The 24640-nt window shown below is 41.3% G+C and overlaps 1 protein-coding gene across 1 annotated transcript in view; it reads left to right on the top strand.

Annotated features, from left to right (window-relative positions):
* The window catches only part of PLEKHH2 (pleckstrin homology, MyTH4 and FERM domain containing H2), an 89459-nt gene that overhangs the window by 29281 nt on the left and 35538 nt on the right, over positions 1 to 24640 (top strand). The window contains exons 4-13 of the mRNA XM_015410160.1: positions 1277 to 1426; positions 2380 to 2463; positions 5495 to 5576; positions 7234 to 7416; positions 9767 to 10743; positions 14432 to 14504; positions 16269 to 16363; positions 17373 to 17517; positions 20077 to 20213; positions 21570 to 21680. Of these exons, the coding sequence (XP_015265646.1) occupies positions 1277 to 1426; positions 2380 to 2463; positions 5495 to 5576; positions 7234 to 7416; positions 9767 to 10743; positions 14432 to 14504; positions 16269 to 16363; positions 17373 to 17517; positions 20077 to 20213; positions 21570 to 21680 (2037 nt within the window). The remainder of the gene's footprint in view (positions 1 to 1276; positions 1427 to 2379; positions 2464 to 5494; positions 5577 to 7233; positions 7417 to 9766; positions 10744 to 14431; positions 14505 to 16268; positions 16364 to 17372; positions 17518 to 20076; positions 20214 to 21569; positions 21681 to 24640) is intronic.

Here is a 24640-nt window from a genome sequence, read left to right as displayed (position 1 = left end):
CAACCATTAGAAAGCAGGCCGCATTGCCATTAACACAAGCCAGGGCATAACAACAGCACAAAATACACAAAGAGTCTCATGATGTAAATAAAATCATCCTCAGACCAAAAGCAGATCCTAAAACATTTAAAAGATAAAGAAGCTTTGATCGAAAGATTGGGTAAAAAGGAATCTTTTACCTTGGCACCTAAAAGAAAAGAAGGTAGGTGCCAGGTGAGACTCGTATAGGAAGGCATTCCAAAGGTGAGGCACCACCACTGAGAAATCTCTGAAGACAGGGCATAACTTCAAAAGATTAGCTTAACTGGACAGCTGGACAGTACAGATGGAGGCTGTTATTCAAGTACTTTGGTCTCAAGTCATTATAAGCAAGAACTGACCCTTTGGATTGTGCCCGGAAACAGATGAGCAGCCAATGCAATCTTTCAAGAGCCAGTTTGGTGTAGTGGTTAAGTGCACGGACTCTAATCTGGGAGAACTGGGTTTGATTCCCCACTCCTCCACTTGCACCTGGCTGGATGACCTTGGGCAAGCCATAACTCTGGCACAGCTGTTCTTGAAAAAGAGCAGTTTCTGTCAAGAGTTCTCTCCAGCCCCACCTACCTCACAGGGTGTCTGTTGTGGGGAGGGGAAGGGGAAGGAGTTTGTAAGCTGCTCTGAGACACCTTTGGGTAGTGAAGGGCGGGATATAAATCCAATCTCCTCCTCCTCCTCAATATGAGGTGATATGATCCCTGTAACCAGACCCTGACAATAACCTGGCTGCTGCATTTTGGACCAGCTGAAGCTTCCAGACCACTTTCAAAGGCAGCCCCATGTAAAGCATATTATAGTAATCTAAACTGAATGTAATCAGAGCATGGACCACAGTGGCCAAATCATGCTATGTAAATAGAGCACATCTTCCCTTTTCTTTCATTTTTTTTAATGTTGGCAGGGCTGCACAAGCTCACACAAGTTCTTCTGCTCCCCCAGCAGCAATTGCTGCTTTTCAAGATGGGCATGTAAATAAACAGCAGATGGCTGAATATAAGTGAACATGCCAGCATTGTCACTGGTTGTTGAAACGGAGACATGCAGGAATTTGTGGTTAGTGTTTTGATCAGTTTGGTACTAGTTACATTGTATAGCCCATCAAGTTTAAATCTTTGTTTTATTTGCTGTTTAGCTAAGAACATGGTTGGTTTCAAATTAATTATCTTTGAAATGTTTGCTGTCATTGTTGTTTGCATGTTGTAAAATATAGTCTGTATATAAAAATCTGTTTTGTGTCTAGGTGCAGATTATGGAGGAGAAGTTAAAAGCTGCTAATATCCAAACTAGTGAATCGGAGATAAGGTTGTATAAGAGTTGCCAAGACCTGGAGACTCTGGTGCAGGAGAAAGATGACATTATTCAGAATTTGGAGCAACAGCTTGGAGAGCAGGTTAGAAATTATAATGTTGCTAGTTATTTGTTACCCACATTTGTAAGCACAATAGATATATAAGGGATCAAGGAAGGGAAAGACTTGTCTGACTTTTACCTCTGTGAAATCCTTGCTGAAAAAATTCAGATAATATAATGATAGTAGTTCATATGTGTGATTAATAGGGTGATAGCTTGTAGGGGTCCACCATTCAGATTGCTCTTCTCATTTATTCATTAACTTTGGTTGGGCCTTAGATCCAGAGGGAGAGTGGGTCATGTAACTTTCTTCTCCCTGCATGTCAGCTGCCTGCCAGAGCCACAGGGGAATGCTGCCAGGCCCTTGATTGCCAAGTTTTAATGTCTCCTGGGAAATTATGGTTTCCCACTTTTTCCCAATCCCATTTTAAGGAGATGTGTCCCACTTAACATGACAGCAGAAAGACTCTTCATCACAAGGTAATCACAGATGACTATTTTGCTCGGGGTGGGTTTTGAGATGAATTCTTTAATAGTTGTTTGAGGCCTGATGTTTTTTCATTGTTGCAGGAAGCAGACTTTTCATTTCCTTTTAAATTGTGTGTTGCTTATTCCCTGAGTAGAAGTTTGACGGAAGGACTTAAGCAGTAAAAAACTTGCTCCTAGGATCATACATGGCTCTCAACATTACCTTGTGTATCTTCAGTACCTGCATTTAAACCCAAACATGGTACTGGCACTGCAAAGCAGCCATGACTGTGGTGGGATTTTTTTCCCCCCTGGCCTTCCCACACAAATGCTTTGCAGGAGAAATTGTATCATTGGGAATGACTGGAAGCCATTAATGTGTTCAGAGCTGCTAGTGCCAGTATGAACCTCACATTGTTTCCCTTCTTCTATAAGTGTAACTGGGATGTGAGTGAGTGTCTAAAGGTTTGTCTTCTTGCTCCAGAAGCGTTGTCTTCTTGCTAAAGGTTTGTCTTCTTGCTCCAGAAGCAAATAAGAATACAAGAGGCCAAAATTATAGAAGAAAAAGCAGCTAAGATAAAAGAATGGGTGACTGTGAAGCTCCATGAGGTGAGTCTTGGCTGTGCGTAAAATGTGTAGAAAATTCATGACCACTTGAAATTGTTGAAACAGCTGAAATGAAAATAGACAGTAAATTAAATACTTAGGTAGTAACTTCTTTGGTAGCCCAGCAGACGTACTTGAGTAAGGTTTTCTTCAGAATAATGCATTATAATTCTAAAGAAATTGACAACTCAAAAGCATGCACAGGTAAGAACCTCTACAAAGGAAATGTTCCTTTAGCACACAGCAGTGTTTCCATGTTATATAGTCACTGGTGAAAACCTGACAGATTTTAGTAAGAAAGGCCGTGAGGCTCTCCTGGACTTGTTTGGCATTCTGTTTTCCCTGTAAGTAGGGCTAGTTTTAAAGTTCTCTTTAATGGTAGGGAATATGCTTTCCAACATGGGGAGGGACCCTAGTGGCCGTTTTCTCTCCCCTAATACATCACACGTACAAGATTCCACAGGGTTATAATGAGTGGCTTATCCCCATGGGTGGTGCCTTGTAGACTGTATATGTAAGCCCCCCAAAACTACTGTTGTTTACCGTGTCAGTATGTAGTTATTTGAGGCATACCCTGATAAAAAGAACTGACTACCTGTTAACTGAAGCTTCTTTGTCTGATTACCTGGAGGTGATTGTTACTTACCATAGGTAACTAGATATGTGGTTATTTGTAGTTTTGTACAACTTTTATGTGATGATAAGGCAAGTTCTTTGTTCTGAGTTATCTAGGAAAGTGAGGTGAAGAATAATGGAATCCTAAGCAGAGTTGTGTCCTTCTAAGTCCCTTGAAGTCATAGGGCTTAGAAGGGTGTTAGTCATCTTAAGGTGGCACTGTAAATAGCCTAGGACTAGAAAAAAGAAGAAAAAGATGGTAATATATGTATCTTGAAGATTCAAAAAGCAGTGTTACATTTCAGTTCTTTTAATCTTTTATTTGGTTATGCATTTGTTAATCTTTCAAGATATATTTTGCTTTATACCAAATCATAGCTTTGGTTTTTCAAGATCAGTTATAACTTTGGTCTATCAAGGTTGGTATTTACTCTGACAGGGAGCTTATGCTTTGAAAACATATTCCCAATTATATTGAAATCAAAAAGGTTATGAGGTGATGTTGAAGAAGTTATTTAAATAGATAATACAATCATCTCACCTTTATTTGGCTCTAGGCCAGAGCAAGTTATTAGAATATCCTAGGGAGTGGCTACCCAGTTTTTCAGACCAACGCTGTCTACCTAGCTATCAGGTTACAGGATTTTATTGAAGCTCATAGCTGAGCTTGCCAAATACTGTGCTTTTGCCAGTTCAGAAACATACTGGAATCAGCTTCTCCCACTCATGATCAAGATTGGAGATTGATTTGAAGATGTAAGTAAAATGGATGTCAGTGTTGGATATCATTAAGAACTTACCTCAGGATGGTAATGTCAGCTGTTGCTGCCATCTTGGAACCCAGAGAAGGAGGGGAAAGCATTTTCCATGTCTTCCTCACATATGTTCACTCTTAATTGGGGGCATAACCTTCAGTCACTTCCTAACTTTCCTTCATGGGACCTGACAAAAAATACTATCTAAGAGGCTTTGGTTTTCTTTAAGTCCACTTTTGAAGAGAAGTGTGTGCCAAAATGCACCACTTCCAAATTACTTAATGGAGTACACATTACAAGGCAGCACTGCTCAGTCATTAGCAGAGTGGTTAAACACCTGAAGCTGTTTTATTCTGAATCTTACATCAGTCTGTCAAGGTGAGTATTTACTCTGATGGGAAGCATTTCACCAGAATCTCAAGTAGCTATAGATCACATCACTTGCTATGGGATACTTTTAGCTGAAGTTGCTGGGACTACAGATTGGAACGTTTTGCATACAAAACAGGAGCACTAACACTGAGCTACAACCCCACAGCCCCAGGGTTTGTTGCTTCTGTAGTTTTAAGGGCACAGTTTCCCCTTTCAATAGTACATGTAGGACGGCTATGAAAGTATTTCAAAGTCATACTAAGAACTTGAAAGTATTTTTCACCCAGCCTTGTTAGTGATGAAACAGCTTGGCGCTGTTGGTAGGGGCCTTCTTTTTATTTATTTAAAATATTTGTCTCCCACCTTTCAACAATGCCCACAATGGCGTTTGGTGCTGTTAGGTAGCCCTGTCATGGGTCTGGAATGTGGAGGGGTGCCCTCCCGTTTTCTTTCTCAGCTGTCCCTGGCTCACCAACTGTATGTTATCTTATGCTTGACCTTGTAGATGTTCCAGCTGCAGTATTATTCGGCTGGGAAATCTAACGGCTTTTGCTTTGCCTGATTGCTTTGCCCATGTGCGCAAAATGTATCCACTGGCTTCTGCTTCCCAGGGAGAATGTTTGACTCTAGTATAAGTCAGCGGCCCTAGTATTGTCGGCCATTCCTGACACAAGCTGTACACGTGTCTTCAGTTCTGGTTTTACCAATAAACAGTTTTCTTCTCATGAAGCCCTGTGTTGAGTAACCTGACTTAGTATTCGCTATTTATTTTATGAAACAATAAATCATTAGAAATAGGAAAAAATCCATAGAAAAATACTGGAAATATTTTCACCCTACCTTTCTATTTCTAGCCCATGCAGATTAACTCTGAGATTTTGGAGATTAGGGTTCTTTCTGTCCTGTGCCCCAAATGTTTTGTTCCAGCATAGCATCATGTAAATACATTTACAGAGTTGAGAATCTTACAGTTCCAGAAAGCTAGGTGGTCTTCCCATTAGTATCCTGCTGTGCCTGTAACCAAGAGGAGTTGGGACTGCACAGGCAAGCAAAATTTCCCTTTTTAATTGAAGATGAATTAGCACTGAAATTTATTGAGTTCAGCACCTGGTGTTCTAAGAGACATTTAACTCATGTTGTTCTCAGTCATAACAAAAATTAACAACAAGTATAGTTTGAAATACTGTTTCATTCTTATATCATGTATGCGCTGAAATAAAATTGCAACATTATTTTAGATACTACATTTTAAATGTTTCACTCAGTGGGGGCTTATGCATATGTGTTTTCAGCTAGAAGTTGAGAATCACAACCTTCGCATGATCAATCAAAATCAAACTGAAGAAATTAGGATGTTACAGACTAAATTGCAAGGTAAGTAGTACAGATACTCCGAAAATTTTATTCTGTGTTGCTATTTCTTTAGAAGAGAATCCCAATTTCACTTACATAAGTAGTCATACAGTCTGTTATAAGTTAAGAGTTTCTTTGGCTGCGGTCACACACATGAAATAATCCACTTTCAGTGCACTTTCCAACTGGATTTTGCCAGTTCACACAGTAAAATCCAGTTGGAAAGTGCACTGAAACTGGGTTGAAAGTGGATTATTTAGTGTGTGTGACCGCAGCCTTAGTATTGACAAGGTTAGTAACAGTGCGACACTTTTCTGGGAGTAAGGCCCATTGAGTGGACTTGAGTAGGGTACTAAGTAGAACTGCTTGGAATGCTTTCTCACTTGAACTCTACATAACCTGAGCTACAAATGAGAATATTAAGGCATGCAAAGCAAACACGGGATTTTGTGTTGTGCTAGAGTGGACTGGTATTCCTTGTTAAGTGCAGTACATCTTGCATACAGGGATTACAATTCCATTAAACTTTTGTTTTGTTTTGTTTGCTGTCAGGTTGCAATTTATGGCGACCCTGTAGGGTTTTCAAGGCAAGAGACATTCAGAGGTGGTTTGTCATTCCCTGCCTCTGCGTAGCAACCCTGGTATTCTTTGGTGGTCTCCCATCCAAATACTAACCAGGGCTAATGCTGCTTAGCTTCTGAGATCTGAGGAGATTGAGTTGTGCTGGGCAATCCAGGTCAGGACCCGGTAAACTTTGGGCATAACTAAATATTATTTCTGCAAATGTCTACTTCCAGACATGCATTAGACAAGATAGTGTGTGTGTAGTGATGGTGGTGGCTATGCTCTTGTAAGGACGAATCAGCAGGCAAGTGAAAAGTTGTGTCTCTCTCTAATTTTCCCTTGACATTGTCTCCCACTCCTGCATTTGTGTTAAAGGGACCCAGGTGCAGAACCCAAGATGTCTGCTTATGATCTATATCTGCACTATTTCATTCATGTCCTCTATTAGCAGGGATAAGAAGGCTCCAAATGTTTTTTCCCCCTAGCTGTTCACTTCCTACTTTCTCTATAGATTGCTGCACTGGTAGGTATGCTGAACTCTATAGCTTGTCTAGTTTGGTTTTGTGTGATGTTTTATATATTGTGATATTCTTTGGAAGTCCTTCGATGCTTTAGCAGCAGATAATTTTAATAAATATATGTTTGGATTTATTGATAAATAAACAGCTGTATTAAACGAAAGACTTACAGAATGATTCTGTCTTTCCTGTGCGTTCTGCTGTCTGTGTTACATATAAATAAATCTTATGTATTCTTTCTTATATAGTTACAGGTAGGTAGCTGTGTTGATATGAAACAATAGAACAAAGTTTGAGTCCAGTGTCACCTTTAAGACCAGAATTATTCCCAGAATTAAACCTTGTTGGTCTTAAAGGTGCCACTGGACTTAAACTTTGTTCTCTTTCTTATATAGGTTCACTTTCCCTAAAAGATTCATGTTTCTGGAACAAACAGAAAGATTCGATTTTTGACTGAATCATAGGAAGGATTTCAAATAACTTTGGTACCTAATATCAAAGGACTTGTTCTTACAAGAATTTTAAAAATAAACAATCTGTTTGGTATGTAATATCAGAAAACATTAAGCCTCTTTTTCTGAATTGTATTTACCCAGATCTTCAGGGAAAGAAATCTGTTCCTTCAACACAAAAGCCTGGAGAGGGCCAAAGACTGAGCAGCCTGACTTTTGGATGCTTTTTAAACAGAGCAAGAAGTCCTCAACAAGTCACTAAGCCTGAAGATATAAGCAGCTCTTCATCAAAGCAAGCTGAACTTAGTGAAGGCATGGGCACGCTAGGTATTTTGAAAAAAATCTGAATGACCTGCAACTCGACCCTACACAGATTTATGTGGAAGAAATTCCCACTGCAGCTTCCACTTTTACTTTGCTCTCATGCAATCTATGAAGCACATAAACTGGTATTTTTGCAATTAATTCAGTTGTAAGGGCTTTTGCTCTAGTTTTAATTTTAATGTCCAGGTGTATTTGCACAAGGGTAAAAGCCAGTCTGGTGTAGTGGTTAAGTGCGCGGATTCTAATCTGGGAGAACCGGGTTTGATTCCCCACTCCTCCACTTGCACCTGCTGATGTGACCTTGGGTCAGTCACAAGCTCTGGCACAGCTGTCCTTGAAAAAGAGCAGTTTGTGTTAAGAGTTCTCTCAGCCCCACCCACCTCACAGGGTGTCTGTTGTGGGGAGGGGAAGGGAGAGGAGTTTGTAAGCCGCTCTGAGACTCCAAGTGAAGGGCGGGGTATAAATCCAATCTCTTCTCTTCTTCTTCTTCTAAAAATTAAAGTCTGAAGTTCAGTGTCTTAGCTAACTGGTTAAGGACCATTTCTTAACCACTGCCAATGACTTATATTTAATTACATCTGGGAGACTGGTAACTCTTGATCTCAAGTCTTTAAAAAACAGGCATTTTTAGAACCTAGAACAATAATAAAATGCCAGTGTCCTCTTTTATTATACACTACTTAATTTTCCTTATTGATAAAAAAATGGAAATGTGAGGATTATCCCTGCCTGTAAACAAGCTAATCTGTTAAAAGTTAAAGCTGCTTGTTTCTTATCTTAATGTTAAGCTAAAATTTGATTCAGTGGTCCTTTCAAAAACAAAAAACCCATAACTTTTATAAAGGACACTTAAGAAATAATACACAAATGTGCATTAATTTACCATAGTATGTGCCTTGAAAAGAAGTGTTCTGTTGCAGTGCTTGTTTCTTCTTCCCTCCTTCTTTTCTCTAATGCTGGTAAATTTGTGTAAAAATGTCTCTTTCTGCAGTTTAAATACCATATTGGGGCTAAGAGAATTCCATGTGTCCTTGGATTTGAATCAGTATTGTTTTCTTGCTTTTAGTTGTGATCCCATAAATTTCTGTGACAACAAATCACGGTTTAGAATAGTATAAAATATCGACTGCTATACGACTGCACTACGCCAATATTGCAGGGAGTCTGGTCTGTGTTTGTAGACAGGTATGCTGGTCAGATATTTAGACATGAATTGTTAATTTGCTCAAGTCAAAGTATTCTGACCCTACTGTTTTGTAGCTTAAATGCCAAGTTAAGAAGAGTTTCTATTACACTTCTGTTTTGCTATAACTCATTTACTTGGAAGTCCATTACTTTCTATAGTTTGCTTAGCATATTGCTTAGCATAAATATATTTATGAATGCAGCCTGTCTTACAGCCTGTTCTGAATGAACTGCTGCACAGGAGTTCATAGGATTGGATGCAGAGTTGCAATGCATTGCACCCTTATGTAGGAAAAAGAATAAAATAGCTTCTCCAAGCTACAAACTAAAACTAAGTAAGCTGAACTTTCAGAAGAGGGTATATGTCTGCCTTTTGATTGTTCTCTTTTCCTCCTTCATGACTAAAGAAACTGTCCCAGAAGAAGATTTATGCTAATGAGGTCTAAACTCTACCATGATACCTTCTACTATCTGTCATGATAGTAGTTTATAAAATTATGCATAGGATAGGGAGAGTGGACAGAGATAACTTTTTCTCCTTCTCCCAAAATACAAGAACTCAAGGGCATCCAATGAAGCCGATGGGCGGTAGATTTAGTACCAACAAAACAAAACACTCCTTTACTCAATGAGTGATTAAAATTTGGAATTCATTGCTAGAGGATGTAGTGATAGCCATGGGCATAGAAAGCTATATACAGGGATTTAGATAGATTCATGGAGAAGTCTGTCATTGGCTACTAGCCACTGTGACTAAATTGAACCTCTACACTCAGAGGTAGTAAGCCTCTGAAATCCAGTTCCAGGAGGTAACATCAGGAGAATATCTTGGTGTCTATGTGCTGCGCTTGGCTCTCCAGAGTAACTGGTTGGCCACTGAGTGTGAGACAGGATCATATACTAGATGAACTGCTGGTCTGACTGAGCAGGGCTCTTCTTATGTTCTTATGATGTTTTGTGTATTTGCATCAAAAGTTACACCTCTTAGATGAAGGTGCCAGCATCTTAATAAATCTGATGTGCCTCTCACATATGTTGCTGTTTCCTGAAATTAGAACATTATAAATGAGTTTTAAATTAGTATTACTTGTACATTTTGATTACAAGTTATATTGTGCTGCCCTCATTTATAATAACTTTCCAAGCATATTATCTCTTGCCTTTCCAGAGAAAGAAATTCAGGAAACATCCCTTGCTGGTCAGCTATATGGGAATAACAGAAGCTTGACACCACTGCAGCAACAAAACTCTTTTGGCTCTGAACAAAGACAAACAGTAAAGTCAAAAGATCATGATAGCAGTATATCCAAAAACTCTTGCATTACAGTAAGTGACTGGAGTTCTGATGAGGAGGAAGGATGTAAAGGAAGACCGAAATCCAGGTGTGTATCTACCCTTTCAAGTCACACATCTGAAGAAGGAACAGGCTACAGTCGAATTGGAAGTGAAATGTATTTGACAGCATCAGATGACAGCAGTTCTTTATTGGAAGAAGAGAGCTTTGGAGCTCAGGGCAACAAACAAAAAAAACTATATTCATGGCAACAAGGGTGCCCATGGAAAAACCAGAATAATCTAATTGGGAAGAGCAACTTGGAATCCTTCGGTGAAAAGAAAGTCCACGATAGTTTTTCGGATGAGCTGAATAAGAGATTTCAGTCCCAAAGGCTAGATTATTCTTCATCCTCTAGTGAGGCAAATACTCCAAGTCCAATCTTAACTCCTGCTCTAGCACCAAAGCATCCAGCACTGATTCTGGCAGCAGGCTCTCAGTCTAGTAAACAGTTGAATTCTCCATCTAATCTACCACCACCAAAGTTGAGAACTCCCAGTGTCTTTACAATAAGCGCAGCGTTGGCAAAAAAACATTTTAGTCAACCTTCTCTGTGTTCAGACAAAATGTTTGGCAGAAACAGAAATGCTATAAGCATGATACGTCCTCTTAAGCCTCAGGAAACAGACATAGATCAGGTGGATGGGGAAGGTCCAGATGTTTTAGAAAAAATGGATATTAGCTGCAATGATGAATTATTTACTTATGATACCTGTGATACTCAGTGTGCAGAAGCCTTGGACTCTGGTGATACAAAGAAAACTACTAGCAGTAAACCTCCTACTCCTCCACTGCATCGATTCCCCTCCTGGGTAAATGCTACTATATATGATGACCTTCTAATTTGTTACAGAAGAACTAGACATCTTATGTGATTCCATGAATACTTTCCTGACTTTAAAAAAAGATTGATTACAGCAATGAGGAAAGGGGCAGCCTGCTGAGGGGAAAGAGGGAAAGCAACTTCTGGCAGGACAATGGCACAAGCCATTTTCTTACCAGAAGTTGCCCCCCCCCCCAATGCCACAGAAAGTGATGGTCTGCCGCAGGCAGTGGTGGCGGCTACAAGCATAGACAGCTTCAAGAGGGGATTGGATAAACTTATGGAGCAGAGGTCCATCAGTAGCTATTAGCCACGAGGTATAGATGGAGCACTGTGTCTGGGGCAGTGATGCTCTGTATTCGTGATGCTTGAGGAGCAACAGTGGGAGGGCGTCTGGAGTTCTGGCCCCACTGGTGGACCTCCTGATGGCATCTGGGTTTTGGCCACTGTGTGACACATGTTGGACTGGATGGGCTGTTGGCCTGATCCAGCATGGCTTCTCTTATGTTCATGAGTAAAAGCAGCTTGGAAGGTGGTGATTTTTGCAGATAAAAGAATGCAAGGGGAAAGAGGTAAAAACAGGTAGCTTACCTGTAACTGATGATCTTCGAGTGGTCATCTGTGCATTCACACCCATGGGAACCTGTGCACCTGCGCTGATCCAATTGGTGATGTACTAAAGCTCAACAGGATTTTTGCGCCTTCACCCCTGGCATGCGCAGGAACCCTGACCATGCATGCCCAGAGGGGTGTGGCACGGACATCCTGCCAGTTCTCTTCTGACAGCTCTTTTCTTCTGGTTGGTGACATCTACCTCAGATGATTCTTCGGGGTTTTCTCCTCCACTCTTCTATTCTAATTTTTGGATATTTTTTCCTTCTTCATCCTATAAAATAAACAAAAAAGGGGGTTGAAGGTGCAAAATCCCGTTGAGCTTTAGTACATCACCAATCAGATCAGCACAGGTGCACTGGTTCGCATGGGTGTGAATGCATAGAGACCAGAATGAAGATCTTAACTGTCCCTCTGCCCCCTTTAATTTTTAGACCCAAGAGCATCATTTTGTTTAAAAAAGAAAGACGTGTAATGTATATTTCCTTTTTAATTGGTGTAAATTTATTCAAATCAGTTTCACATTCTTATTATATTTGCTCATAACATGGCTGGCTATTTTAAACGTTGAGGTATATAGTGTGTTGTCAGGGGCTGGATACAAGGATTATATCACTTCGGGGCTGGATACAAGGATTATATCACTTCGGTGTGAAACGTTGAGGTATATAGTGTGTTGTCAGGGGCTGGATACAAGGATTATATCACTGCGGTGTGGAAAGATCTGTACTGGTTGCACATTTGTTTCTGGGCATAATTAAATATGCTGGTTCTTAGATTTAAATCCTTAAAGAGCTTGGGGTGGGGTACTTGAAGGACAGCTTGCTTTCACTAGTAAAAATCTGCCTCGCAAGCTGTGCTTGCTGTGCCCCTCCCACTCAGCAATAAGGTGGGAGGCAGACAGAGACAGGGCTTTTTAGCACTTGAGTTAGGTTATACTTTAGGTATGTCTTGAAATGCCTTGGGTCAGAATCAACTGCATATATGTATAAGTAATTAGTTGTGTTAGTTTTAATACACTACATATTAATCCCTTTCTATTATTTTTAAAATTTTATTTGAATAACTTTTTTACACACTGGGAAAACAAGAGGACAAAAAAGCATGTTACAGATTATTAAAAGGGTAAACAGATGAAGGAGTGGAGAAAGGCTGTATGTATCTAATACATTTTTGAAAAAAGATTGCCAGGTCTTGTCCAATTGAGACATGGCTTTGCCTTCTTTTAAAGCAGTCACTCTAATAGCCATAAAATGTTTCTTGCATTTCATGATCCATTCTGCCATGATAGGAATAATGTTTTTGCCCAATACCAATTTAGATTGCAAAATACATGAAAACAAATAAGGTAAATGGAGTTTTAAAAGATCTGTGGTTGATATATCACATTTGAAATTGCCTTCAGTGGAACTGTCAATAAAGCGTTTAAAAAAAAAAAAAAAACACTTGATAATCCTCACCTTTTTATAATGAGACATAATCAGGACATGGGACTTGTCAGAGAACAAGGCACAATCCATATAAAACAAGGAAAGGTTCTAGGGAAAGCAAGGCTACTGAATGTGGTATGGAATCTCATATAACACACTTCTTTAGTCACAACTTTTGATATCCCCTTTACTTTTTGAGGGACCTCATTGGGATGTAGACAGCAGTAATTCTCATTGTTCACATCTAGAACCAAACTCCACATGATGGTGGACACAGGTGGACAAGATAGATGAAGGTGGGCAGCCATGTTGGTCTGAAGCAATACAACAAAGTTAGAGTCCAATGGCAACTTTAAGACCCAACAAATTTTTATTCAGGATTTGAGCATGCACACTTCATCAGATGATGGTGGACAAGGCCACTAACACCATTTTAGAGGAAAATTTAGGCATTTAGAAATTACTACAAGGGCCCTATCCTGATTGGGTCCACAGCATGGCAGCAATATGCCCTCCCTCCTTTCAAAAATGCTGAAACAACCCCCCCCCCCATGGCTGTTTCAGCACTTGAAAAGGTGTGGGGGCGGGGACAAGATAGCCTGATTGGGTCCTTGTGGCTATTTTTAATGCTTACATTTTACTCTAAAAAGACATTGGTGGCCCTGGGTTGGACCCGTGTATTGTAACATTTTATTTGGCTCAGATATCCCCGCCTAAAGTCAACAGGAATTCCATAAAATGCACAAGGAAATCAGATCTTGTTTCTAAAGTCTTCACTCATATAAGTTGTATGAATTGTAAAAGCTGGAGCCAAATAGCACGGATGATGAAGTGAACTAAATCCTGAAGTGACTGATTCCAATAATTTACCCAAACAATTTAACAAAATAAAATACTAATAAAATGTTACACAACTGTCATGAGAAAAAGACAAGCAAGCCATCATTAGATATCAGACTGTAACTTCAGCCTTTTAAACTTTAGAAAACTTCAGATAACCTTCATCACGTTGGCAAGAAACAACATATTCCCCCCACCCATATGATTCTGATAGTATCCTTTTATCCATTCTAATCCGACTGCTCAGCAATTTCATTGAGTGCCCACGAATTCCTGTATTGTGAGAAAGGGGGGGAAAGTACTTCTTTCTCTATCTGTTCTGTCCCATGCATAATCTTGTAAACCTCTATCATGTCACCCCTCAGTTGTCGTTTCTCCAAGCTAAAGAGACCCAAGCATTTTAACCTTTCTTCATAGGGAAAGTGTTCCAAACCTTGTATCATTCTAGTTGCCCTTTTCTGCACTTTTTCCAATGCTACAATATCCTTTCTGAGGTATAATATCCTTTCTGAGGTGGTAACCAGGTTGTATGTTGCTAATATAGAAATACAGTGATGTATGTAACAAGTCTAGACAAATTGCTTTATAAGTGGCTACAACAACCAGGGGAACTTGAGATCAGCTTTAGGCTTTACCTGTCTTAAAATTTCATTTTCATTATGAAAAGAAACCTTTTCCCTATTCATTCTTTTGAGCTGAGAAGTAATTAGTTGTTGATGTATAGTGCTTAAAGTAATGCTTGATAGAAAGAATAATGAAATGTATTATTTAAAAAACCCTTTGTTTTTATGCCAGGAAAGCAGAATCTATGCTGTAGCTAAGTCAGGTCTACGTTTTTCTGAGGCCTTCAGTGCTGACTCCAATAAAAGTAAGTGTATTAAATAAACCTGTTGTTACCCCTGCAATCCTAAATTAGCAGGGAGTTAAAACCCTTTTTGAGAATCAGGCTGTGATCAGATAACTACTTGCTGTTTTTTAGGAAATATATCCAAAAAGTATAAAGTACAGTGATTATGGCAGGATGGAACACTGATCTGTTGATGATCAGTATTTCTTATAAGTTATCTTCAGACATCATGAGCTACCACAATTATAAACTATGCTTTGATTAAACTCCATTTCTGTGTGACGTGTGAATGTTGGCTGCCCCAAAATTAAGAATATTCTTGATGCTAAACTGGCATTCTAAATCACAGTTTGTACCTGGCTTATGAACTGTAGATAGTACCAATTTTGGTATGTTGTAGTGTCAGAATGTCGTGTTTAGTAATGGGCCCCTTTCAGCCTCCTGCACACAACAAAAATAACACAAACCAACAGCGTGTTCCAGCTGCATTTCCTTGTAGATGGAGCTTTATCTCCCCCCCCCCCCCCCCCGGCAATGACTCACTGAGCAGGACTGGAGCTCCAAGGAAATGTGAAAGACAGTAGGACACAAGTCGTCTCTTCAGCAAATGTTTTTGTTTAGTTTGCCAGCAATAGAAATTGATCCATAAAAAACAGTGATATGCCAGAAACAATTCACAGCCTACATACTGTCATATCCTCAAGAAGAATTTCCCCTTCAACCCTCCCTTTATGTCCCAAGAGAGAGTGAGCAGATGACTTGGCCAAAGCTTTTCTCTCTAAAAGAAAACATTGCTAGGAAATGTGGCAAAGGAGAAAGGAGAGAGAAGACTATAAAAGATCCCTCCCCCCATGCAGTTTAGGGAATGCAGCGAAGTGGCTGGACAGAGGGTGGGAGGGTATCTGGTGATCCATAACCCAGAGCTAAGAAGAGGGCTTTGTTTGCCCATGGCTTCTGTGGGACTAGCATATTTGTGGAGCACTTCCCTCTTCCTTCACCTCCTTGTGAAAAGTAGTGAGCAGGCTGCACACAGTTTACCAACATCTTTGTAATGCAGGGAAGCTTGAAACCCAGGCTTGTTCCTGGAATCAAGAAAGCAGCAGAATTGCTAAACAAACTGGTCAGTATGTCTGATAGGCTCTCTAGGGTTTGTGCAACAATCTGTTATATAAACAAGCCCCAATTCGTCATGGTGTCTGAATGCAGCCATATTCTTGACTTTTTCCACTATTTGTGCTGACTTTTAATATAGTTTTTGTTCAAATTAACTAATTTATTGAAAACTTTAAAACAAAGAAAACATAAAAGTGAATTGGGTCCCATTATTATTATCATTATCATCATTATTATTTTATTCAACTTATGAATCGCCCACCATTTTAGCAGGCTCTTTGTACTCTTGCCCTTGTTGGACTTTTAAGTTTATGTCTACAAGAGTAATTCTTTTGCTGAGACTTAATTCGCTTATGGGGGGGGGTTTCTATTTGTGTGTGTGTGTGCCTGGAAGTCATGGAGACCTTCTGGCGACTCCTACTGGGGCATGAAGGACATTCAGAGAGGTGGCTTGTGTAGCCTGTCTCTGCCTCCTGGCCCTGGTATGCTCTGGAGGTCTGCCATCCAAATACTTGCCAGGGTCGGCCCTGCTTAGCTTCTGAGGTCTGATGAGATCGGGTTTGCCTGGGCTATCGAGGTCAGGGCAATTCACTTACTAGTTTTAATAAGTAAGAATAAATATGTGACCCAGTATTTTCAGAAGATATTTTGAAGAAATATTCTTTGTTTCAGGTTCCTTGTCTTCAACTTCATATTCTCCATCAGGACTCTATACTTCATTAATATACAAGAATGTGACTACACCAGTGTACACCACTCTTAAAGGGGTAACCTTGTTGTTTATAAGCAGGTTATTTGGCCTGGGGAGGATATACTGTTAGGCTCTGCTTTAAAAAAACATGGCAATTCGTTTTTATGGCCATGGATCTCACAAGAGTTTTCAGAAAGGCTTCGGGGTTTTTTAAGTGGCTGGGGAAGCAATTATTTCTGTTTAGGAAGTGTAGCAAGTGGGTGTCTTGCTTTTGAGGTCTCAGGCTATTATAATTGTGCATAAATACAAGACATAGTCTTCCAGAGGTAAATCTTATCTTTGTCAAAACCTTTGTCTTGTTTTATTTTCATGGAATCTTGCAGTATCTAATCACAGTTTTAGTTATTGTCTGGCACCCCTTTGTAGTATGGAGCGACTTTGTTTAGTATTTTCATTTTTCTGTTTAAGAGGCACAGTTTTCTAGTTGTATATTACAAATGTAAAGCCTGAACGTATCCGTAACACCAAATGTAGTAGAACCGTAAACATCGTTTGAAAGAATGTGTATGCAAAGAGTTGCACTTTTATATTGCATTTTAGTGAAATGATGTGGCTGGCTTACGAGGAACAGATAAGCCAGCAAACATTCCCGTACCACAAAAAAAAAAAAGTAGATCTGAATTTGTCCCTTCCTCTTTCATATTGACTTTTGCAAATCATCTGTGTGAATGTCCTCAGCATATATAAGTCGTAAGTTGCATTTTGGAGGATTAAGTGGACCAATGTTTTTAATTGGGCAGTATATCTGTTCCTCAAACTATTAAACATAGTAAAAAATTAGTTAAGCATAGTTAAAATTAAGCAGAAAGCAAATCAACGGTTACTTATATAACCATGTAGCTTGCATATTAGTTGTGTAAGTCATTAAAGAGCACTAGCCTTCTAAATGCAACTATTATAGCAAAATTTTTAGACATTGCTTCTGGCTGCCATGGTGATACAGTATTTTAAAAATTTGAAAAATACCTAGCTTTTCATGGGTAAGATTTATGCAAGGCTAAAAAATGATTTGCTACTTTCTTTAGAAAGCAACACAAATAAGCAACAACCCGTTCTTAGATGACTCCTCTGGATCTGATGAAGAAGATAGTTCCCAATCCAGTTCACGGACCTCTGAATCAGATTCTCGAAGTAGAAGTGGCCCAGGTAGTCCAAGGGCTATGAAACGAGGTGTGTACAAATCATGTAATCATTACACAGTTTCAGTAAGGACACAAACTAACAAAATAATGTTTTCTTTTACAACAGTGTCTTACTTCAGTAAGGACACAAACTGACAGAAGAATGTTTTCTTTTACAACAGTGTCTTACTATATAAATTTCTAAGGGAGCAATACAAAGCAGGTCTGCTAAATAGTAAGTCCCATGTTATTCAGTGGGACTTGCTCCCAGAAAACTATCCTCAGGATTGCAGCCTACAGTGTTTCCCTGTGAAGTTCAGTTAAGAGTTCTTCTGATTTAAAATTTACTAGCCTTTGCATGCTCATAAAGAATTTGCAGATAGGGTCTTTGGAATAGGATAAAGTATATCTTTTTGGCTTCTTGAGGACTCATCCGAATTCTAGCTAGGATTAATGATTGAGGTTTGCAGAACAATGATCAATATTCTAGGACCATCCATGAATCTGCCTTATGGTGCACACTCTCTGGACACCTAAACATAGGTGAAGCCAGGGCCGTCACCCATCTCCTGGCCTGTGTTAACAGACATTAATCAGGTCTGCCACTCAGGAAATCAGTCATCCAACCCAGATCCAGCCCCCCTTTTCCGTAGCCTCACCTTGTATTCATCATCCTTTTCTCCCATCCCATTACCTTTTCCAAACAATTCAAAATCTGCCAATAGGAGCTGGGATTCTGACCCCTAGTGGGAATATAGTTCCTAGAATTTCTCCAGTCACAAGCAGATTTTGAAAAATCTGGCCCTGTGACAGAAAGAATCTCTTTCTGAACTTATCCCTTCACTTCCTCTCTCCAAATGCCTCTCAGACAGAAAAGCCTCAATCATCCTCTGACCTACTTTATCTCTTTCTTGGGACACTATATTCTGGTAACAAACACTGAAAGTGGGTTCCAATTTTGGACTAGACTAAAGGGAACACATTTAGTATCATCAGGATGGTTCCCTCTAAGGATCATCTTATTTGGTTGTTGCTGCTTGATCCTCAAACACTTGTGTGACTCTGTAGCTCACTAATTCCTCAAATATAGTATTTTATGTTGCTCTTTCAGTCTCCTTGCATTTTCCTGCTTTTCCTGTGTTCAGGATTAAAAGTCAAGTACTGTCTCCTTCATTATCTGCTATTCCAAATCCCTACCTGAAGTATTACTCAACTTTGCACCTATTCCAGCACAGATCAAACATTGCTTGACCTGGGAGCTTGGAGGTGTACTTGTGAAAGTGTGTTCACATATACCCTTAACATTCCAGGTAGCGTACAGGACAGTTACGTCACAGGAAACAGCAGAAGCAGTTGTCGCATACCATTATCTAGAGAGTAATACTGGAAGTTCTTGTATCTTTTTTGTAATACATTCACTGCCACCATCCTCATTCTGCCTAAATGCAACATCTTCTGTACCCGACAATGCTCTAACTTACAGCAGTTTATGCCACAATAAATTTGTCCATATTTGAGGTGCCAAAACATTCTTCCTTCTTTGGACCATTATGGCTACCCCGCTAAAATTCCCCAGAGAATCATTCTGGAGTACAGCAGCTATTTTCCCCTTTATGGAGTGAAAAACTAATATTACTGAATATTTGGTGGTGAAAAGTACTGCCAAGTTGTACTCAAATTATGGCAACCCCTTAGGGTTTTCAAGGCAAGATATGTTCAGAGGTCATTTGTTATTGCTTGCCTCTGCATAGAGACCTTGGCCTTCTTTGGTGCTCTTCCATCCAAGTACTAACCAGGGCCAACCCTTCTTAGCTTCCAAGATCTGATGAGACTGGGCTACTCTGGCCCATCCAGGTCAAAGCATTGAACACTTAATACTCCATAAACTATAACATCAGGGCCATTTTTGGGCAGGAACGGAGTTCCGGCTGGCTTCAGAGTTGGCCACGCCCACTGCAGCCAAAACCTCTGTGTGTGTGGCTACAGAGGGAAGGCCTGGAGAGCAATCCCCCCCAACAACTTTGAGGCGGGTGGGCCGGAGGCACCTGGAAGGATTGGGGAGGCATTTAAATGCCCCCACATGCCTTCCCTGGGCAAGCCAAGGGAAGGCAGTTTAAACTGCTTCCCCTCCGAGGGCCGGCTTGCCTGGGCTCCCTGTAGCCGCAGGGCACCCAGGCAAGCCAAGGGAAGGCAGTTTAAACTGCCTCGTCTCCCCTCCAAGGGCCAGCTTGCCCGGGCTTCTCGCAGCCGCGAGGTGCCCGGGCAAGCAAAGGGAAGGCAGTTTAAACAGCCTCCCCTCCCCTCCAAGGACTAGCTTGCCCGGGCTCCCCACAGCTGCAGGGCGCCCAGGCAAGCCAAGGGAAGGCAGTTTAAACTGCCTCCCCTCCCCTCCAAGAACCGGCTTGCCTGGGTGTTTCTGCTGTTGGATGTGGCCTATTATGCTAATGAGTTCCTCCTGCTGGGCTTTTTCTACAAAAAAAGCCTTGTATAATATTATGTTTCATAATATATAATATCTTAATCCTGTTTGGTTTTGTTGTTGGTGTTGATGCCGATCAAACACCTTAGAAGGAGAAATGTAAGTATATGTTATCTGTTTTGCACTTAGGTGTCTCTCTGTCTTCAATGACCTCAGAAGGTGATTATGCCATTCCTCCTGATGCCTACTCTACTGATACAGATTATTCAGAACCTGAACAAAAATTGCCTAAGACATGCTCCGCATCTAGTGAAAGTGGAAAAAATGTGAGTATGGTTTAGCCTCTGTAAAAAAAAGGCTCTTGGTTACTTTATAAAGCTAGATATCTATATATCTAATAGCCAAGTGCTGGGCCGACGAGGCCTCGCGAGGGGGAGGGAAGGAGACATTTCGGTGGGCCGGGAAGGGGGAAAGCTTGGGGGAGGAGAAAGTTTGCGGGCTGCCAAGGCCTCGCCGCGGGGGGGGGAGAAACGAGGAGGGAGGGAGAAACGGAGAAATTTCAGCGGCCCAGCAAGGCCTTGCCGCCGAGGGGGGAAGGGGGAAAGCTTGGAGGGCCGGAGAAGCGCCGCTGCCGCCGCTGGGGGAGGGAAGTTCAGCAGACCAGCTAGGCACCGCCGCCGCCACTGCTAGGGGAGGGAGAAGCTTGGCGGGCTGAGGTCAGGCCTCGCCATGGGTTCCGGGGATGGGGGGGAGACAGGGGAGAAGGCTCACCTGCGGGTGCGAGACGGAGTTCTCCCCCCCCCCCCGAGTATCGCGGGTCCCTGTCTTGTATAGATCTAATGTGAACATGCTTATGTGTCAGTGGTACTCCCTTCCCCAATCACTTCTTTCTTTCTTTACCCATGAAGAGATGTGCATGATTTCTTCTGATAAATGCTTTCTCATCTTTCATATAAGGGGCTATTTGGAGAGGGTTTCAAATAAAGGTAAAGCAGCTTTATTCTGTCATCTCTAAATTTCCTAAATTATTCCAATGTTTGTAAAGGGATGTGTGTGGGAAAAGAATATATCACTAGCATTACTTATTAGCTTCAACATTTACTAGCTTTGGATGGGGGACTAAGGGAGCTAGATAACACATTGAACCCTGGGTATATGTATTTATAGGAAAACTTGAGATACGTAGTTCATTGGAGTAAAGGTGTATGTAGGAGATTTAACATCAGCTCTCACCTCCTCTAGCCAAAAAATAGACTCTCACCTTATCATCTGGCTCTTTGAATTCTTCTAGATTTTTAGGAGTGAACAAGATGAAAAGAGAGAGTCTAAAAAAGGTTAATTATGAAAAAATAGTCTGCCTTTCTCACTGAGTCTCAAGGCACAACTAATGGTAGTTGTGAAAAGAATATGAATGGCCAAAAGGCAAGATGCATCTGTGTTTGTGCTAATGAATTATACTAATATAAGGTTTTATTAATAAGGTGATGAGAGAGCTCTTTTCTTAGAGAGTTACACTTTTCCATGGATGCAGTTTACCAATTTGTACCACTTCATCAATAGTGCTTGCTGATTAATCTTGGTTTAAAACTGGTTTAAAACTGCCACACAGCTCAGTGTAGCTAAGGCTAAGATACCGTATAATCACTTTAAAAATACTTTTAAAATTATTTTTTAAATCACAGGAGCCACTGGAAAAATCTGGATATTTGCTAAAAATGGGTGGTAAAGTGAAAACCTGGAAACGACGATGGTTTGTGCTTAAAGGGGGTGAACTGCTTTACTACAAATCACCGGTAAGCAAGTGGAATCCCTTTGCTCTATGGCATTGCTATGAGTTCTGTTGCCCTGATTACTGTGAATAGGTAATTCACTGGGCAGCCAAAGTGTGGTCTGAAATTTAACAGAAGACTAATTGTTTGTTATGACTGCAAATAGTGACACCTTTCTCACCAAGGTATTTTGATTTTGGACACAAAGGCAAAGAGAACAGATTGTAGCAGGACTTGAAGTAGCACAGGGGGTGGAGGCTGTAGCACAGGGTGTGGAGGCTATGTCTGTGCTGTTGCTTTGGGGAAACTTGATGTAGGCTCAGCACTCTCATTGCAGTTTAGGAGTCTGCCTCATTTCTATCGGCTGTAGTTGTATATTTGTATATATAATATGCTATATACTTGTATATTAGTTAATTAAAAATAGCATAAAATATATAGGATGGCAAGGAGATCAAATCAGTCAATCCTAAAAGAAATCAACCCTGACTGTTCCCTGGAAGGCCAGATACTGAAACTGAAGCTCAAATACTTTGGCCATCAAATGAGAAGAGATAACTCACTGGAGAATACCCTGATGCTGGGAAAGACTGAAGGTAACAGAAGAAGGGGACGGCAAAGGATGAGATGGTTAGACAGTGTTATCGATGCAACGAACATGAAATTAAGCAAAGTCTGGAGGATGGCAGAAGACAGGAGGGCCTGGCGTGATGGTCGCAAAGAATTGGACTCAACTGTGGAACTGAACAACAACAAATATTTCTATATACAATAGACTGTACTTGTATATTTGTAAATAAAAATAGCATAAAACTATTGATCTTTGACGTGGTCTCTGTGCTTCACACCCATGGGAATCTAGTGCGCACGCGCTGGATCGATCAGTGCTCTAGCAAGCTCTTTTAATGGATTTTCGCGCCCAGTCCCTCAGACATGCGCAGGAACCCCACCGCGCATGCCCAGAGGGGTGGGCACGGACATCCCACCAGTTCCTTTCTTACCGCCGCGTTGAGTAGACCTATTTTTCGTCGGTCAGATCGGTTCACTTTTGGCTTTCTCCTCACAGCTCTTAGGAATTATTTCCTTATTTTAATTTTCCTCTCTTTTCTCTTTATTTTTTTGTTCTTCAAAAAAACTTTTAAAAAACATTTATTTTCTGCTGAGGGGGAGTCTACGATTACCTCAGGCCTTCAGGCTATCCCCACACCCCTCAAATGTCCCCTCTTCTTTGCTTTCTTTTATGGAGAAGAAGGGGGGGGTTCAATAGGTGCAAGGGTTGCGGCAGCAAACTTGCTCCTCCCGACCGTCATACCCTGTGCATTTTTTGTCTCGGGGAATCTCACCGGCCAGAGTCCTGTCTTCACTGTGCTCGTTTTTCTAATCAAACGCAGAAAAATTGAGCTGTGCGCCTTAAAGTAGCGCTGCTTGAATCGGCCCTTACTCCTACCTCAGCGATGGAGGAGAGACCATCGACATCGACAGCTCCGGCATCGAGACCTGCCTCCGATGCCGACCGCCCGACACTGAAGCTCCCGGCATCGACGGCACAGTCTTCCGCTTCCAGGCCAATCAAAAAGGCCAAGGCAAGTAAGGATCACAAGTCTGTGAAGAAGGGCACCTCAAAGTCCCTTAAGGCAGCGAAGAAGGGGAAGGAAGCGGTGCCTGCACTGGGTGATGCCCCTAAAGTGCCTCCCGCTCCAACGGCAGTATCGCTATCGGAGGCCCAAGTCCCTCCACCGATACAGACCATCCAACTATTGGATTCCCCCATCCAACAAGTGGACCGTCCGTACTCCGACATCAAGACGGTAGAGCTCCTAAGTCACCAGATAGGTGCTGAGCCTTCTCCCTCTCCTTCTACTTCGTCGGCATCAATGATATCGGAGGCTCCCAATGTCAAAACACGTCGGTACCGACACGCTTCTTGCAGTACACAATGTCATCCTCCACGCCTCCATGTCCAATCTGTCGACGACCGAGAGTACAGGGATGGTTCTCACAGACAGGCTACTGCTTTGTCTCCCAGACGTCCACTGTCCAGAAGTCAATCCCCCCGAGTCTTCCTGCCCCCTCCACCACCGATATCTTGGGATCAACGACAGTTGAGGGGAAGAACAGAACCTTCGCCATTTATAATTGTAGGACCTCCACGTAGTAGGTTTCCTGGAATTCAAGAGAACGTTCGCTACGCGGGTGGAGAAGCCGGTGACGTTATTCTCCATGCCGTCAGTTTCAATTGTGGTATGTCGTGATGTAGGAGGGGGGAGTCGGAGAGGAGGAGGAGGTCCTGAGCTGGAAGGAATTGATGGTATATCCCTTCTGATAACTCGAGGACTGTTGAAACCCAAGGTTGTCTCGGCCACCATGGGGTTATTAAGATGCAGTCCACGGCGTCTCTCGAGTGGTCATCTGTGCATTCACACCACCCGCCCTCCTTCCCCGCTGCTGTCAGCTTCTACGTTTTTAATAGGGGTTGATTTGCGGCAGTTTGAAGGAACTGGCGGGATGTCTGCGCCCACCCCTCTGGGCATGCGCGGTGGGGTTCTTGCGCATGCCCAAGGGACTGGGCGTGAAAATCCGTTAAAAGAGCTTGCTACAGCACCGATAGATCCAGCGCGTGTGCACTAGATTCCCATGGGTATGAATGCACAGATGACGACTCGAAGATCACCAGTTACAGGTAAGCAACCTGTTTTTTTCAGTGCTCTCGTAGCCAAAGAAAACTGCACCCTCTAGCCTTGCTCCTTAACTTATTATATGAGAAAAGAGGTAGAATGTAATAGTATCATACCTATAGAATTAGAAACCAAAATATTATTTTTAAAGTAAATATAATCAGTAAAATATGTTGAAACAGGCACTTTGTATCTCAGTGCTGAACTACCTAATGTATAGGTTCAATAATTCTTATAATATTGGGTGTCCAGAGTGCTTTAAAAAATCAACTATAAGGTATGAAAAGAGGGGGTACATAGATGTTGAAT

Source organism: Gekko japonicus, unplaced genomic scaffold (assembly GCF_001447785.1).
Source record: "Gekko japonicus isolate JY-2015 unplaced genomic scaffold, Gekko_japonicus_V1.1 scaffold681, whole genome shotgun sequence".
Lineage (NCBI taxonomy): Eukaryota > Metazoa > Chordata > Lepidosauria > Squamata > Gekkonidae > Gekko > Gekko japonicus.
This window is presented reverse-complemented; position numbering and strand designations above follow the sequence as displayed.